At 39.8% G+C, this 15,850-nt stretch overlaps 2 protein-coding genes across 3 annotated transcripts; one reads left to right on the top strand and one right to left on the bottom strand.

The window, feature by feature from the left end:
- On the top strand, nt 1-1,176 carry LOC130984162 (uncharacterized). The gene has a single exon (XM_057907576.1). It carries the CDS (start codon nt 1-3, stop codon nt 1,174-1,176), a length of 1,176 nt encoding a protein of 391 aa, XP_057763559.1.
- Nucleotides 1,177-10,366: 9,190 nt separating this feature from the next.
- On the bottom strand, nt 10,367-15,636 carry LOC130961422 (phospholipid:diacylglycerol acyltransferase 1-like). Of its 2 annotated transcripts, none has more exons than XM_057887414.1 (7): nt 14,478-15,636; nt 13,761-13,983; nt 13,348-13,631; nt 12,588-12,909; nt 11,833-12,095; nt 11,086-11,578; nt 10,367-10,993 (listed from the first exon to the last, which is right to left on the bottom strand). In XM_057887414.1, the coding sequence occupies exons 1-6, from the start codon at nt 14,996-14,998 to the stop codon at nt 11,095-11,097; spliced, it is 2,097 nt and encodes a 698-aa protein (XP_057743397.1). In that variant the 5' UTR covers nt 14,999-15,636; the 3' UTR covers nt 10,367-10,993; nt 11,086-11,094. The 2 variants fall into 2 exon arrangements, with proteins under 2 accessions (XP_057743397.1, XP_057743328.1); XM_057887345.1 differs by having other exon boundaries at nt 10,372-10,836.
- Between the last annotated feature and the right edge of the window lie 214 nt (nt 15,637-15,850).

Here is a 15,850-nt window from a genome sequence, read left to right as displayed (position 1 = left end):
ATGGTGACCGAGCTTCAACAAGCAAATCAACGAATGACGGAGGAAAATCAAAGAATGCAAGATCAAATTGCAAAATTGGTTAATGCTCGGTTAGAGCACAACAATCATCATCATAACCGAGACGAAAATCATGAGCGTCAATCAATGCCAACCCATATTTCTGAAACACCTCAGCAGGAGGAGGAAGAGGCTCAACCAGACGCGGAGGACGAGGAGCGCGACAACTCCGCTGGCCCATATACGGCCGACATAATGAATTTTCAACTCCCCAGACAGTTCACCCTGCCGACGACTTTAACCCCATATGATGGCTTAGGAGACCCGAAGCAACATATTAAAAAATTCCGATCTATTATGATCGTTAACGGTGCATCCGACCCTATTCTATGTCGTTGTTTTCCATCATTTTTAGACGGTCCTGCACTTGACTGGTTTTGCTCTTTGCCTGCAGATTCAATATCGCGTTTCCAGGAATTGGCCAGACAATTCGAGGATCACTTTGCAGCATCAGCAATATACCTGCATGATTCAGACTATCTGACGACCATCAAACAAGGGCCACAAGAAAGCCTGAAAGATTATATTACTCGCTTTACAAAGGTCGCCATGAGAATCCCCGATCTTCATCCTGAAATCCATCTCCACGCCATTAAAAGCGGTCTTTGTCTCGGCAAGTTCCAAGAGACAATTGCTGTAACTAAACCAAAAACCCTAGCAGAATTTCGCGAAAAAGCCAAGGGACAGATAGATGTTGAAGAACTTCGCCAAGCCCGAAAGACAGAAAAATCAGCTATCATCAAGGATGATGATAAACCTCGGGATAGCAAGAAACCCTTTAAACCTGTCCCCCGCTACGACTCGTACACCAAGTTCAACGCAAAAAGGGATGACATCATCAAAGAAATACTTAATTCCAAATTAATCAAGCCTCCTCGTAAGGCTGGAGCTTACCCAGAGTCCAAAACTGTCGATAAATCTAAATATTGCACTTTTCATAAGAAGTACGGGCATACAACCGATGAATGTGTGATTGTTAAAGATCTCCTCGAGCGCCTCGCAAGACAGGGCCATCTTGATAAGTTTATTGCAGGGCATATGCAAAAGAACGTAACCTCGGCCTCCGACCCATCAGCAGCAACCCCATCACCAAAAGAAAAAGATAAAGCACCAGCCTAACCTCGAGAAATTATCAATTGTATTTCAGGAGGATATGCTGGGGGCGGAAATACAAGCTCGGCTCGAAAAAGAACTTATAGGGCCATGTCGGCAGTAACGGACGCCCCTAAGGTTCCACAGCCGAATAAACACTTCCCAGAAATGACTTTCCGTTCAACCGACTTTAATCACACCGATGCTAATTATGACGACCCGGTGGTAATTTCCGTTCAGTTGGGAGACTTAATAGTCCGCAAAGTACTCCTCGATCCTGGGAGCAGTGCTGATGTATTATTTTTTACCACTTTCGAAAAGATGAAGTTAAGTAGCAATATCTTGCAACCATACCATGGTGACTTGGTCGGATTTTCGGGAGAACGAGTTCCTGTTCTGGGTTCCGTGTGGTTACAAACCACACTCGGTGAGCAACCATTATTTAAGACACAAGACATTCAATATCTTGTTGTCGACTGCTTTAGTCCATATAATCTTATCTTAGGTAGACCATTTTTAAATAGATTTGCAGCAATTGTATCTACAGTTCACCTTTGTGTTAAGTTTTCTGTACAGGATAATGAAGTGGCGACCATATACGGCGACCTCCAGGAAGCTCGGCAATGCTACAACATAAGCTTGAAGCCCATCAAAAGGAGTAACATGGCGCAGGTCAACTCCATACAACCTGACCAGCCAAGATTGACAGAAATAGATCCAAGAGCCGACTTTGAAGATCGGCCCATGCCAAATGAGGACTTAATGAAGGTCCCCCTAACCGATGATCCCATGAAATTCACTTTTGTAGGGACGACGATAAGTAAGGAGGAAAAAGATTCCCTTATACGGTTTTTGCGTGACAATGCCGATTTATTTGCCTGGACCCCTGCCGATATGCCCGGAATAGATCCATCTATCATTACGCACAAATTGGCAATTAATCCTGAAGCTCAGCCAATCTCGCAAAAGAAAAGAAATCTCGGCGCCGAGAAACGCCTTGCATCTCTTGAGGAGGTCAAAAAGCTCATTACGGCTAACTTCATTCGAGAAATCAGATTCACAACATGGCTCGCCAATGTTGTTATGGTAAAAAAGAACAGCGGTAAGTGGCGTATGTGCGTCGATTTCACTGACTTAAATAAGGCATGTCCTAAAGATGCTTATCCTTTACCTTGCATTGACACTTTAGTTGACAATTCTTGCGGTTATGGTTCATTAAGTTTTATGGACGCATACTCTGGCTATAACCAGATCCTTATGCATCCATCTGACCAAGAGAAAACTGCCTTCATAACTGAATATGGTAATTATTGCTACAATGTTATGCCCTTTGGTTTAAAGAATGCAGGAGCAACATACCAAAGACTAATGAATAAGGTCTTCGAGAACCAAATAGGTCGGAATATCGAAGTTTATGTGGACAACATGGTCGCTAAAACCATGGTCGGCAACTCTCATGTCAAAGACCTAACCAAGATTTTTGGGCAAATCCGACGATATAATATGAGATTGAATCCTGAAAAGTGTGCTTTCGGAGTATGCGAAGGAAAATTCCTCGGATTCATCCTCACTAGCCGAGGAATAGAAGCAAATCCGGAAAAATTTCAGGCGATACTAGATATGAAAAATCCAAAGTCAGTAAAAGAAGTTCAACGACTAACAGGGCGGCTCACGACTTTATCAAGATTTCTACCCTGTTTGACATTAAAGTCTTTTATTTTTTTTCCAATGTTTAAAAAATAACACAAAACATTTTGAATGGACTGAAAACTGTGAAACTGCATTTCAAAATCTAAAACAATTCCTTTCAAAACCACCTGTTTTACAAAAGCCAAGGATTAATGAGCCATTATATATATACTTGTCTATTACTGATGTGGCAATTAGCTCTGTCCTTGTAACAGAAACACAGATAGGTCAACAGCCGATCTATTTTTTAAGCAGGTCACTCCAAGGCGCCGAGCTTCGCTACCCAAGGTTAGAAAAACTCGCACTGGCCTTGGTCTTCTCGTCGAGACGACTCCGACCATACTTCCAGGGACACACTATAATCGTCAGAACCGAACAACCTCTTCGGCAGATCCTCTCAAAGCCGGAATTAGCAGGCAGACTTACCAAATGGGCCATTGAGCTTTCAGAGTTTGACATTCAATACCAACCAAGAGGATCTGTCAAGTTCCAATACTTAGCCAATTTTGTGGCAGAGCTCACCCAGCCAGGTCTGGAAGAAGAATTCTCAGAATGTACCTTGTTTGTGGATGGAGCTTCAAACCCCCAAGCGTCGGGGGCAGGAATACTATTGGAGAGTCCGGAGGGTATCATCCTCGAATATTCTCTCCGCTTCTCCTTTAAAGCAAGTAATAACCAGGCTGAATACGAAGCCCTAGTCGCTAGGCTCAGGTTAGCTGTTGATTTACACATTACCAGCTTAAAAGTCTATTGTGATTCTTTGTTAATGGTCCAACAAGTAAATAAAATTTTTCAAACTAAAGACCAAGTTTTATTGAAATATTTAGAAATTGTTCAGTAATTACTAAATAATTTTAAAAAAATAGAAATTTGCCACATTCCAGAGACCAAAACAATAGGGCTGACATTCTATCAAAATTAGCTACTACACAATCACACACAGCAACACTACTACAATCGACTTTAGATAAGCTGAGCATATATATCGTTAGTACTTTAAACGCTTTAAATGAGAAAAGTTGGCAACTACCTTACATACAATACCTAAAGGACGGCTCTGTTCCAGAAGGAATCTCAAATGAGAAGGGATTCCGACGACAAGCCTCTTTCTTCACATTAATGAATAATGTTCTATATAGGCGGGGATATTCCCGACCACTTTTGAAATGTTTGGACAGGAATGAGGCTGATCTTGTACTAGCCGAGGCTCATGAAGGAATATGTGGGATACACTCAGGGGCAAGGAGCCTAGCACAAAAAATACTTCAAGCCGGTTTCTATTGGCCGAGCCTCTGGGAGGATAGCAGAAAAAAGGTCAGAACTTGCGCTCAATGTCAAAAGCACGCACCGATCATTAACATTCCAGCCGAGCATCTTCACCAGTCTATCATAAGTTGGCCATTTAATCAGTGGGGGATCGATATCCTCGGCCCGTTTCTCACTGCTCCAAGACAGATGAAATATTTAGTAGTTGCTATTGATTATTTCAGCAAGTGGATTGAAGCACAACCCTTGGCAAGAATCACATCTTCCCAGATGATATCCTTTGTTTGGAAATATATCATATGCCGATTTGGAATTCCTCGACATATTGTCACAGACAATGGTCGGTAATTTACCGATCATAATTTTAAAATTTTTTTGCAGAACCTAAAGATAAACCAGCACTTCTCATCTATGGAGCACCCACAATCCAATGGCTTAGCCGAAGCCGCTAATAAGGTCCTCCTGCACGCTTTAAGGAAAAAGCTCGACGACGCCAAGGGACTTTGGGCTGAGCTAGTTCCAGAAGTATTGTGGTCATACAACACTACAGTACACACATCAACTAAAGAAACCCCGTTCTGCTTGGTATATGGGTCTGAGGCAATGATTCCTCTAGAAATTTCGCAACAATCTTTACGAACGCAAGCAGAGAATCATGATCAAGCTCGCCAAGCAGAATTCGACTTATTAGAGGAAGTCAGGAATACAGCAGCCATTCACCACCGAGCTTTACAACAGCAGCTTGGCCGAAGACATGCTAAACGAGTTCAGCCAAGATCCTTCAACATTGGAGATCTTGTGCTGAGAAAAACTGAAGAAGCTCGCCGACCACCTTCCCATGGAAAGCTTGCAGCAACATGGGATAGACCTTACCGCATACTTTAAGTCCTCGGGAGAGGAGCTTACAGACTAGAATATTTGGATGGTAATAAGCTCCCGAGTACATGGAATATCAACTCTTTAAAGCAATATTACAGTTAAGACAAAAAGCAGAATGCTAGTACTTGATAAACGAAATTTAGCATGCCGAATTAGAATTCAAAGATGAATATGATCGTGAGTATAGTCTAATCGACACTTAAATTTCGTACCAAACAATCCTACTATCTATATCCGAGAGTACTAGTCTCCCGAGTCGTCCTCCCTTGGAATTGCCAAAGTGTGCATCTTATTGATTAGAAAGCCTTGTTAGGACTCTTTGAAGGTTTTAGCAAAGTAATAGGAAACAAACAATCAATCATTAAAAGACTTGGCTTAGGGTTGGCATTAGAAGTTCTATCCTTATAGTTCATTCAATGATGACAACAATTAGGCCTTGCTTCATTTAGTTATCCCCTAGGTATAGAGGAAAGTCAAATGAAAATAATCAACTTGAGTCACAAGTCCTAGCTTCACCTCATGGGAATCTAGCTTTAGTGCACTCCAAGTCAATTAGCAATCCCTAATTCCAAATCAACAATTGACACAACTATTCAACTTCTTCTAATGGCCCAACCCTATGCCAAGTGAGAAATTTCTACTCCATAACTAGTGTTGACATTTTATCAAACATTTGATGAGCAAGAATGAAAGTCTTTGTAAAATGAGAGAAAAGTAGAATTAAAAGTATTGCAACACAAGGAACTTACAACAAGTATCAAAGAGCAACAATGAAAATCAAATTCTCAAAGTATTGATGAAATCCAAAACTACAAAGTTGAATTCTATATCTATGAGAATTGAGCAATTACAACTACTACTTGAAATTGGAGAAGAAAATCTATGACATGAACAAAGTGAAGTGAGAATTGCAATGGATCTCACCAAAGAGTGATTGAAAATTCAGAAATTGGATGAAGATGAACCCTAGTGAAAGCTTGGAATCTCTCTCTCCTTCTCCAAGAGTGTAACTAACTATCCCTCAAAAATATCTCAAATCTAGAAAATGAACTAAGTGTCCTTAACCCTTACTCCTTTGGTCTTCTTAAGCTTTTCCCGCCAAGGCATTTTCCCAGAATGGGATTCCCAACTACCTCCACGCCTAAGTCACGTGACTTCTTAAAAAAATCGTATTCGAACATCGGCGCGCACGCGCAAGGTACGCGCGCGCGCCACCGAAGCATCTTGTAATGTGCGCGGAGGCGTGATGTACGCGTGCGCACCCATGAAGATCATGGCTTAGCCGCTACGTAAGCCGGCTCGTGGCTTGGCTCTTGGCTTCGACTTCTAGTTGCTCCATCCACGCGGACGCGTCAAGTGCGCGCACGCGCCCATGCTGAGATTTCCAAGGCTCAATTCTCATGATCCCTTCCTTTGCACCCGTCCTCATTCTCTCTTCCGGTCCATCCCTGCCCTATATTCTGAAACCACTTAACACACAGGTCACGGCATCGAATGGCATCAAGAGAAGATTAGAAATGTATCTATTTTGGTGCAAAATAAGCATGTTTTCATCCATGGGGCAAAACTAGGAAAGGAACACAAAATCTCTTATTTTCATATAGAAAGTATGTGGAATCATTGATAAAATCCCTGAAATCAGCACAAGATAAACCCTCAAAATGGGGTTTATCAGTACTCTTTTTCGTCACTTGAGATTTTTCCCTAAAGGGTCTTGCTTAAGAAGGTTTTAACGAGGCTAGCTTACCAGAATTAAATTGTTAAGGTACTGCTGTGAATAAAATTCAATTATATTTACAACAATTGTTAGCATGTTATTTATCCTTACCTTAAATTTGCAAAAAACATCATGAGAAAATTTGTCATCACATTACAAATCGCTCCTCTTAACAGACAAACCAGATAATATGCAGAGCAATACTCAAAGTACAGTTCAAAAACCCCTTTCATGGGTATCAGACAAAGTAATTAGGGTCATACAAAACCTAATTACACAAAGTTCTTAAACAGAATAACACAGTCATGGGCTATGATTCCCAAAATAAAAACAGAAAACAAACTAGTTCACTAAATTATCACCACCTTCTTCGATCACCTCTTCATCATCTACAAGCTGCCCATCCCGAACCACCTTACTCGGATCCAGTAGTGAAAAGTCACCATCAGGATTAAGAAACTTCACCTGGGTCACAGCCCGTTCGAAGCCTTCAGCAAAGGCGTCAAGAATGTCACCCTCTCTGCTCGCCTCAAACTCCTTCCTTTGAATGGTTAGATCAATAACTCGTTTATTTATATCTTCAAGCTCAGTTTCTTTCTTTTTCAACAGCTCGGAAGCCTTTTCACGACTTTCTTTCTCAACCTTCAGTTCCTCTTCCAAATCAGAAACATTTTTCTTTAGTTCAGTTAGGACAGCTTCTTTCGAAGTCAGTTGTTCCTTCAAAACAGCGCACTGATTAATCTCAGTAGCAATTTTCTTATGCTTTTTCTCTTGACTTCGGCCAATACAGGCCAAACGAAAATCCAACACCCGAAAATTACAAATTTAGCAGCGTAAAGCCTACAATACAAATATTTGATTAAGACAGGTCATCAAGATAAGCTAACTTGAAGAAATTGATCAACTCCTACATCCCCAGCCTCTTCAACCCGCGCTATGTCTGAAAAACTTTGGACAACCTCGTCTGCAACAACATTGAAGGGAAACCCCCGATCCCAAACAGATGAACCATCTCCGTCATTTTCAAAAGCGTGGAGCTTATCCTGTTTTGCACTAAAACTGGACAGGTCTTCAAGTTGAATAACACCTTCTTTGCCCTGTTCCCTAGCGGTAACAGCACCATCAGTTTTCCTTTTCTTAAATACAATCCCTTTCTTCCGAGGAAGGGGCTGGTCAACTTCACCCCCAACATCCATTTTTTCAGCATTTGAAGACGAACCTTCAAAATTCTTGGATTTCAATTGCGCCCTAAGGGTAGAAGCCGACACTCCCGGAAATCTTCCGGCTGTCACACAAACAAAAAGTAATCATCAGTAAAACAATTATTCAATCCAAAAACCAACTCAACACAGACTATAATCTCACCAAAATAATCCATCACAGCCGACCTATTATCCTCCCAAGGGAGCAACTCAGACACAGACACCAGTCCCCCCTTATCTACCATTTCGATCAAAAAAGATATAATACATTCATTTCGGCTAGTTATCAATTCAGGACCCAAGATATGTTGAGGTTGACAACACCAATACAAGGAAAATTTCTCCCCAAGGTGTTCATCTAGAGAAAAGGGGAAATTCTCATCCACTGACTTAACTTTTAAAAATATTTCCTTGAAATCTTTGAAGGAAGATTTATATAATTTGAAAACTGCAAAACCAGGTGTGCTGTTTAAGTTTACCCATAATCCCTTCCATACCCCTTTGGCTTGGAATAATGAAAAGAAAAGCTCCAGCTCCGGATTAATTTCCAGAAATTTCATCAAAACCTGAAAACACTTTATGAACGCCCAACCATTGGGATGAACCTGTGACGGAGCACAGTTCATTTGTTTCAAAACGTCACACTCAAACTGACTAAATGGGAGTCGGATTCTCAGTTCTTCTAAGACACAACTATACATAAAGAAGTTTTCGAAGTCCTTTTTTCTGTGAAAGACGCGATCAGAACGATTGCATGGCAATAATTCCAAACGAAAACCAGGCTTCACTACCCTAGCCATATTAACTTGATTAACACTATCCTTATCAGAAAATAAAGAAGCCCTTATTTTTACATCATCATCAACCCAGTCGTACGACTCGTCGCCTTCGACCTTGGGTAGTAATCTTACTTTCTTCTCACTCATTGTTTTTAATAATCTCAGAGGAATAGAAGAAAAGATATGATAAGCAGGAACAGATATCTTACTAACCTCTAGTACTCATAGTGTTTAAAAGATTCTGGATAAAATCCTCCAATCTGGCAAAGGAAGAAAAATGCTAACCGTTTGGTTGCTCAACTTCTTCAATCTATGATAAGCATCAATACCATTAAATGAAACACACTACCAACAGTTAAAATTAAATCTTGGAACTTGCACCTATCTAGAAAAAGTAATAATTAAAATTTTACACATATCGATACTTGGGTAATAATTACACTAGCCAGTCTTTTCAGTTACTTTAAAAGAGATATGCTGATCTGGGGGCACAGTGTACCGAGCTATAACTCGCCTATGATAAAACTCAACCTATCTCTTTAAAAACAGGTCAAGCTTGGGGGCTGTGATATGACCAGTAAACATCGGTTACGAGTTATAGCTCGGTAACGCCTGAGATCCAGTCATAACCGACGATTTCATAATGGCCATAAACGACCATTAATCAATAACGTCGGATTTACAATTAATCCTCTTCCTGGGCGTTACGACCTAAGGAAAACGGCCGACCTCTTCCATTAATATAAAGCAGACGGGAAGAGCTAAGGGAGGTATGTCACTTCTTCCAAAAATAAAGATCTATTATCCACTTTATACTAACTTGAGCGTCGGAGTGCCTTTGCAGGTACCCACCCTCGCCGTTCATCCTCTGCCGACGTATATCTCAGTTCACTCAAGAAGTCCACCGACCTTACCAGAGGACGAGCTATACCTCGAAAGAATCAGGCAAGAACACTAATCATATTTTAAAATTATTTTTCATTTTTTTAAAAAATAGAATGAAAATGCCTAAACCAATGAATCCTTAAGAATTTGTTCATTGAATTGAAGTTACATTAATTTTTTCCTTTTTGGTTTGGTTTTAGTCGGTGTAAGCCTTAAATTCACTCTCATTTAATTGGTCGGATTTTTAATTAATCACTAAATTAGGTTATGATTTATTTTGATTGAAGTAACTTGAGATCATAAATAATAGATGAGAAAAATGAAAATATAACAGAATTTTAATATTATGATGAATTAATTTCCACGCAAGGCATTATATTGGGGTTTAGTCAATTTGAGAAGAAAAAAAAAAGTCTTATATACTCTTTTATTTCTTAGTTTTTTTTTTTTAACAATTATACTATTCATACACAAAAAAATTTAATTACTAAAATAGTCATTAAAAATAAAATAAATAACACATATTTATACATAACTACATGATAATTGATTTAGTCATATAACTTTTTATTTTATTAAAGGATAGTGATGTATTAAGAACGTTGAGCTAAAAAAAAGTTAAACTTCTCCAACTATATTTAATCCAATAGGGGATTACGATTCCTGATTAGCCATTAACGGATAACGAGCGACATTGTTGTGTAGAAAACAAAGAAAGCATAACATTATCCTTCCCCACCAAAACAAAAAAAGAAACAAAGAAAGCTAGACATTATCTGATTATGTGAATTGGACCAAATTTGATATTTCTTTAGTTTGGGATTATATCAATTATCAAGCAGATGTGGATAAACATAAACTTGAGTTTCCGGCATATTATATGAACCTATTTGTTGGACTAAGGAACAGAATCTTAACCTTTATCTTTCTATTTATTTATTTACTTTTGTATAAGCTCATAATCTTTTATGCGCACAAGGGAGCTCACTATTCAAGCACTCACTGGCAACTGACAATGATAAGATGAATTAATGGAATCGACAAAATTTTAGTCTCGGTATACAAATTTTCTTCCCCATTTTTCTTTGGGGGAGAAAGGGTTATAAATAGATTCGGCATTTTCCCAAAATGATGAAACGCTATAGACACTACCCGAGTCAAAAATCAAGCTGCGGCTGTCATCACCACTGGTCTATCAGCCACATAGCTCAGTAACCATCAGCTCTGCCTCAAAGCCATGTGATTGAAGCAAAAAGGATTCGATCTTGGACTGTATAAAATCAGTGAGAACCAATCAGTCAATATGCCAACATTTGTTAAAGCTAAAATATTGACTCCATTTATATGTCATTCCAGAGCCAAAGATTTTCTTATCTATAAACTGGTAAAAAATCAATGAGCCTATAAGTAACAATAAGCATCAAGTCCTGAAAGATAACCAAGTTTGAATCACATGAAATGGAACACCAAATTCAAGAATGCAATAGCAGAATTATGTAGGTTATAGTGAGGAACTTACCATGTGAAACTAGAGCTTTAAATTAATATTTTCAGACCATTTGAAAATCTCTGAGTGAACTCTATCTCCACCTAAGTCCTCACCAGAGGCTCCTGCTGCTACTCGTATAATATCTTCAATAAGTGCGAAGTTCCCCAATATATCAACATGAGCACCACTCTGGGTTCCCCTTCCTTCTAGAAGATTAGCCGGAGGAGCGTGTTCATACTCCCTTATGAACGTTCGGATGCCTGAAGGATTAAAACGGGTTTTTCCCCGCCAACCTTTTGCACACATGAAACCAGCACTTAAAACAGGAACGGTTTCATCCCCATTGGCACTATAAACTCCATCCTTTAAACAAGGGTCCTCATCTCCACCATTTGCTGATGTGTCAATCTGAAACGGAATGTAGCATTCCGATTGGGAAGTTGACTTATAAACATAGGCTCTTTCCGTTGGGATCCCGACCCCATACATAGAGTAAATCTCCATATCTGGAGCATGTGGTAATCTGCAGCAGCAGGACAAAAATATAACAAACCACAAAGAGAAGTAGTATGAATAAACAACGGATTTTAAAAGATAGCAGGATACGACATTATAGAAGATAGCAAAAGCAAGAATCCATCAATGCCACCAACAAAGGTAATAAAATGATTAATTTACGTAGTAGCCAAGTGCCAACAATTGTCAGATTCTAGATTGGCAGTCTTGTGTGCAACTTCTACAAAATGTTCACTAAAGCAATTAAGTAGAGAATCTCACCTTGTTTCTAAGGGGTTAGACCAATATTTGTAATGCTTGTATTTTGGGTCATCCAAATTGTCAGCAATTCCATGAGAAAAATGCGCATCTCCGCGCTTCATCATCTTGGGTGCAACAAAACGAAGGAGATCCAAAACTGCATCAGCAGTGTAAGCTTTATAATCTGAAACAGCTCTGATTCCCTCAACACCCATTTCATGATACTCTGTCCAAATATCACAAGTAGACGTGTTCATATGACTCCTCCTCCCCTTAAGAGAACCCTGTCAATTGCACAAGTAATAAAAAATATGAAACTCAAAAAAATGTAAATCAAGTAAGGTGATGGCAACTGCATGAGGTTTGAAAGTATCGACAACTTCAAGAATATCAACATTCAATAGACAGATGCAGAAATATTTCCATCCGTTAATACCATTCATATAGAAGTGAATGAAGTAACACTTCAACTTCCCGTCAAAAAAACAAGGAAAAAGAAAATAAGTAAGACTTCAACAGGAGGGAAAATGAAATATCTGTTTCTTGTAGGAATACAGAGCAATTTAAAAAGTTGGATAGTTGTATAGGATTTAATTTTGCAAGACAAACTTGAATTAGCTAAATACCTAGAAATATAAATTTCAATTACTGACAGTCAAAATGACAAATCAGGATATTTGATGTTGGAACTTGGAAGGTTTGGAGAAGGGAAAAAAAAGGAAGAAAGGAGGAATATTTTCTAAACAATTTACACAATGTGTAATTAGGATCATTACCCTGAAATCCAACATGTCAAGCTTAGAGGAATGTAACTCAGCTGCATCTTTCCCAAAGGATATGAGTCTTCCATAATTCACATGTTTCATTGACTGACTCCTTTTGTCATTTTGACATGGTTTGATACTATCATTGGTCTTGTGTTTCTTTGCACTGCAGTTATAGTATCCTTCAGGTGACCAATCAAGGCCACCCCATATAGTATCTCCACCTTTTGGTATCATTGACATGGTTGAATCCCATGTTCGGGTCATACGCATTAGATGCTCTAAAGTTTGAAGACCAAAAACATCCTTGTCCAAAACACCTGGTGCAAAGGCCCTGCAAAAGAATAGATGTTCAATAAGGACACCCTAATAAATATTTTACGCATGCAATGTATGAATGAATATGATTCACAATTTCATCCAAGCAAAGTCATAAAAGAAAAAACATAGAAATGTTTGCTTTAACAAGAACAGTGAGAAAAGAAATCCTGTCTATACCAAGGAAATCCAAAAAAATGATCAATCATGTCATAATTTAAAAGGGAAGGAGGGGGAGGGTAACTAAGGGAAGCGTATTGTAAAGAATATTAATGGAAACTTGAAATCTTCTAAGAGAGAACAGAATAGAAACTTAGTGTTCTTTCAAAAAAGGAAGTAGGAACCGCACAACCATCCCAAAACCTACTGGTTAAGAGAATAAATTTTGCCAAAGAAGACACACACACACACACACAGGACCTAAAATTTACATTATAGTAGGGAAAACAAAAACCTTGCCACAGCAATATCCCGGGCTTCAATGGAGAAGAGCCCAGCGACAGATTTGGGAACACCAAGAAAAGGTCCCCCAATGTTCATCACTGCTTTAATATGCTTGGCACACCAATCTGATCCACCCCCTCCACCCATTGGTGGTGGTGCCTCAACCCACTTCATAAAATGCAGAAAGTATAGAACACCCATTGAATGGGGAATTACGACAACCTTTTTACCACCATTTGTAGCCACCATGAGTTCTATATTATTTTTTATCCTGCTCAAAGTTCGATCTCTGACCTGACCAAATGAAGCCGACAATAACAGTAAGAAAGATGGGGAGCACCGAAAACCTTAAGCTTTGTAAACAATTATTTCAACAAAAAATTGAAAGTAGATTCAAGAAATACCACATTAGCAAAGAATTACCTCCGTATTTTGAAACGAAATTCTCCAATCATATGCAGCCATGTACATGTTTTTCTCCTCGTACCCGACACGGGCCAAATTAGCAATAAGAACTGCCCAGACAAAATAACCAGGCGCAAAATAGTCAGCTGCCACAAGTCCAGACACAGGCCTAACTCTAATGCCCGGGCGGTCCAGTCCTGTTTCATTATCCAGAGACATATGCTCAACCCAGCATAATGGTCTGTAGAAGGTAAAGGAAAGAATTATAAAGTACCACTATTGATAAACTCCACTGGAGTTAGAGTTCAATGCTAGTAGGGAAAGAAAGAAAACGTTGCCTTGTAAGGAACTGAATTATACAAAGGCCATATAAATCCATTAACTCCATAAAATGAAGAATATATTCTTTCAGAAATATAAAGAAAATGCCTAGTAATATCATTCCAAGTTTCCAACATGAAAAATAGCTCGCTGTAGATTGCAAGTTATCATTCATACAGTCATGATTCTCAATAAGAACCAGTAAATTAACCTACGGAAATATTAAATTCTCTATGAAAGGTTTCTTTTCAAGAACCAAAAACATGGTTTGGTGGAAGTTACTTTCTTAGTATTACTTAACGAACAAATTTACGTATTGTTATCAAAATTCCATTCATGCAATGATGCAACTCAACCAAAGCGTATCCGAATCTGAACCCACCAAAAGCAATAGGAACAATAATGATAACTTACCTTTTATACAGTTCCCCAAAGGTGCCACCCCACAACCTCTGCCTGAACAATCCATCGGCACACTGACGGCCCTCCCAGAGCTCCAACCCACCGGTTACTATTCCTGGCACGAAAACCACCGGGTGGTTCGCCGTCAAGCCTTCCTTCCTCAGCTTCACGCCGGGAGGGTCCGGGTACGGCCCCGTTATAGCCTCCGCCACGTACTGAGGGAAAGACGCCGGCATTGCATTGTACAGAAATAGAAGGAACCACCAGAGGGAGCATATCACTCCGATGAACCAGCAGCAGCTATCCACGCACGACCACTTTTTCGCCTTCGGAGCTACGCGGCAACCTTTCGAATTCGCCTTTTCTACTTTCTCTTCCTCCTCCTTCTCCTTCTCCTTCTCTTTCTCTTTCTCCTTCCTCCTCTTCTTCTTCTGCTGCCGCTTCAGCTTCTTCTTTTCCTTCTCGTCCTCCTCGTGATCCGAATCAGGCGGACCCGGATTCAGGGATGCCTTTCTGCGGCGCAGAAACGACATCGTTTTCCTCCGCAGAAGACAAGTATCGAGAAGTGCACAAATTGGAAAATACAAGGAAAAACTATTAAAAGAAGCCTTAAATGTTATTCAAAATCTGCACGTTCATTTAATTGAGGCTGAGACGCTTTGAGCTGGTGGATTCAATGAGGGCGAGGATTCTGGAGCCTCCGACGAGGACCTGAACGCCGGAGGCGTATAAAAGCATGCGCCGCCGGCACCAGGTGGAAGCACTGGATTGATTGTGGTGGAGGTGGAGGTAGTGCTGCAGGATCGTATTCGTTTACTGTGTTCCAGCGCACTTGTGGATACGGTGCGGGTCCCGGATTTTATGAAATGAGGTATTAAGATCTGGACACGTGGCGTGATCATGAAATGGGTGTTGCTGTGCGTCGCTTGTTTAGAATAATTGACGCTGCTGTGCTGTTTGTGAGGAATGCGCGCGAACCAATGGCAGAAAAATCAACGGTGCAAACGCAATCGAGTACGGGGGACGCAGTTTTCAAAGTGTTTTGTGTTTGGAAAGGTTTGCCTGTTTTCTTGCGAGTACTTTCAACTTTGGGGACTTTTCTTTCTCTTTTCTTTTTCCTGGAAGAGCAGCCCCAAAGGGTCTAGTAGTTTCGAGCTGGTAATGGTATCGACCACCACCCCAACTAATTAGCACAATGCGTAACAAGGCATAAATAAATAATTCGAGTTGTGCTGTCTAAAATCTAGGCCTCTCATTTGGATTAAAATCACACGCTCTGAAAGACAGAAAGTATAGAGCTTTTTCTTTTTTGGTCACATATAGAGTATGTTATTTAAGTTCTGCTGGTTTTTATTATTGAAACTGGGCTTAAAGCCCAAAAATAA

Source organism: Arachis stenosperma, chromosome 1 (genome assembly GCF_014773155.1).
Source record: "Arachis stenosperma cultivar V10309 chromosome 1, arast.V10309.gnm1.PFL2, whole genome shotgun sequence".
NCBI lineage: Eukaryota > Viridiplantae > Streptophyta > Magnoliopsida > Fabales > Fabaceae > Arachis > Arachis stenosperma.
Note: the sequence above shows the minus strand (reverse complement) of the source record. Positions and strands in the feature narration are given on the sequence as shown.

What these genes read in the sequence shown, in the direction of transcription:
- LOC130984162 (XM_057907576.1), top strand. Translation starts at nt 1, where the DNA reads ATGGTGACCGAGCTTCAACAAGCAAATCAACGAATGACGGAGGAAAAT.
- LOC130961422 (XM_057887414.1), bottom strand. Translation starts at nt 14,998, where the DNA reads ATGTCGTTTCTGCGCCGCAGAAAGGCATCCCTGAATCCGGGTCCGCCT. An exon ending in TTTCGTTTCAAAATACGGAG is followed by an intron (nt 13,632 to 13,760) that starts GTAATTCTTTGC and finishes TCATTTGGTCAG; the next exon opens with GTCAGAGATCGAACTTTGAG. An exon ending in CGGGATATTGCTGTGGCAAG is followed by an intron (nt 12,910 to 13,347) that starts GTTTTTGTTTTC and finishes ATTCTTTTGCAG; the next exon opens with GGCCTTTGCACCAGGTGTTT.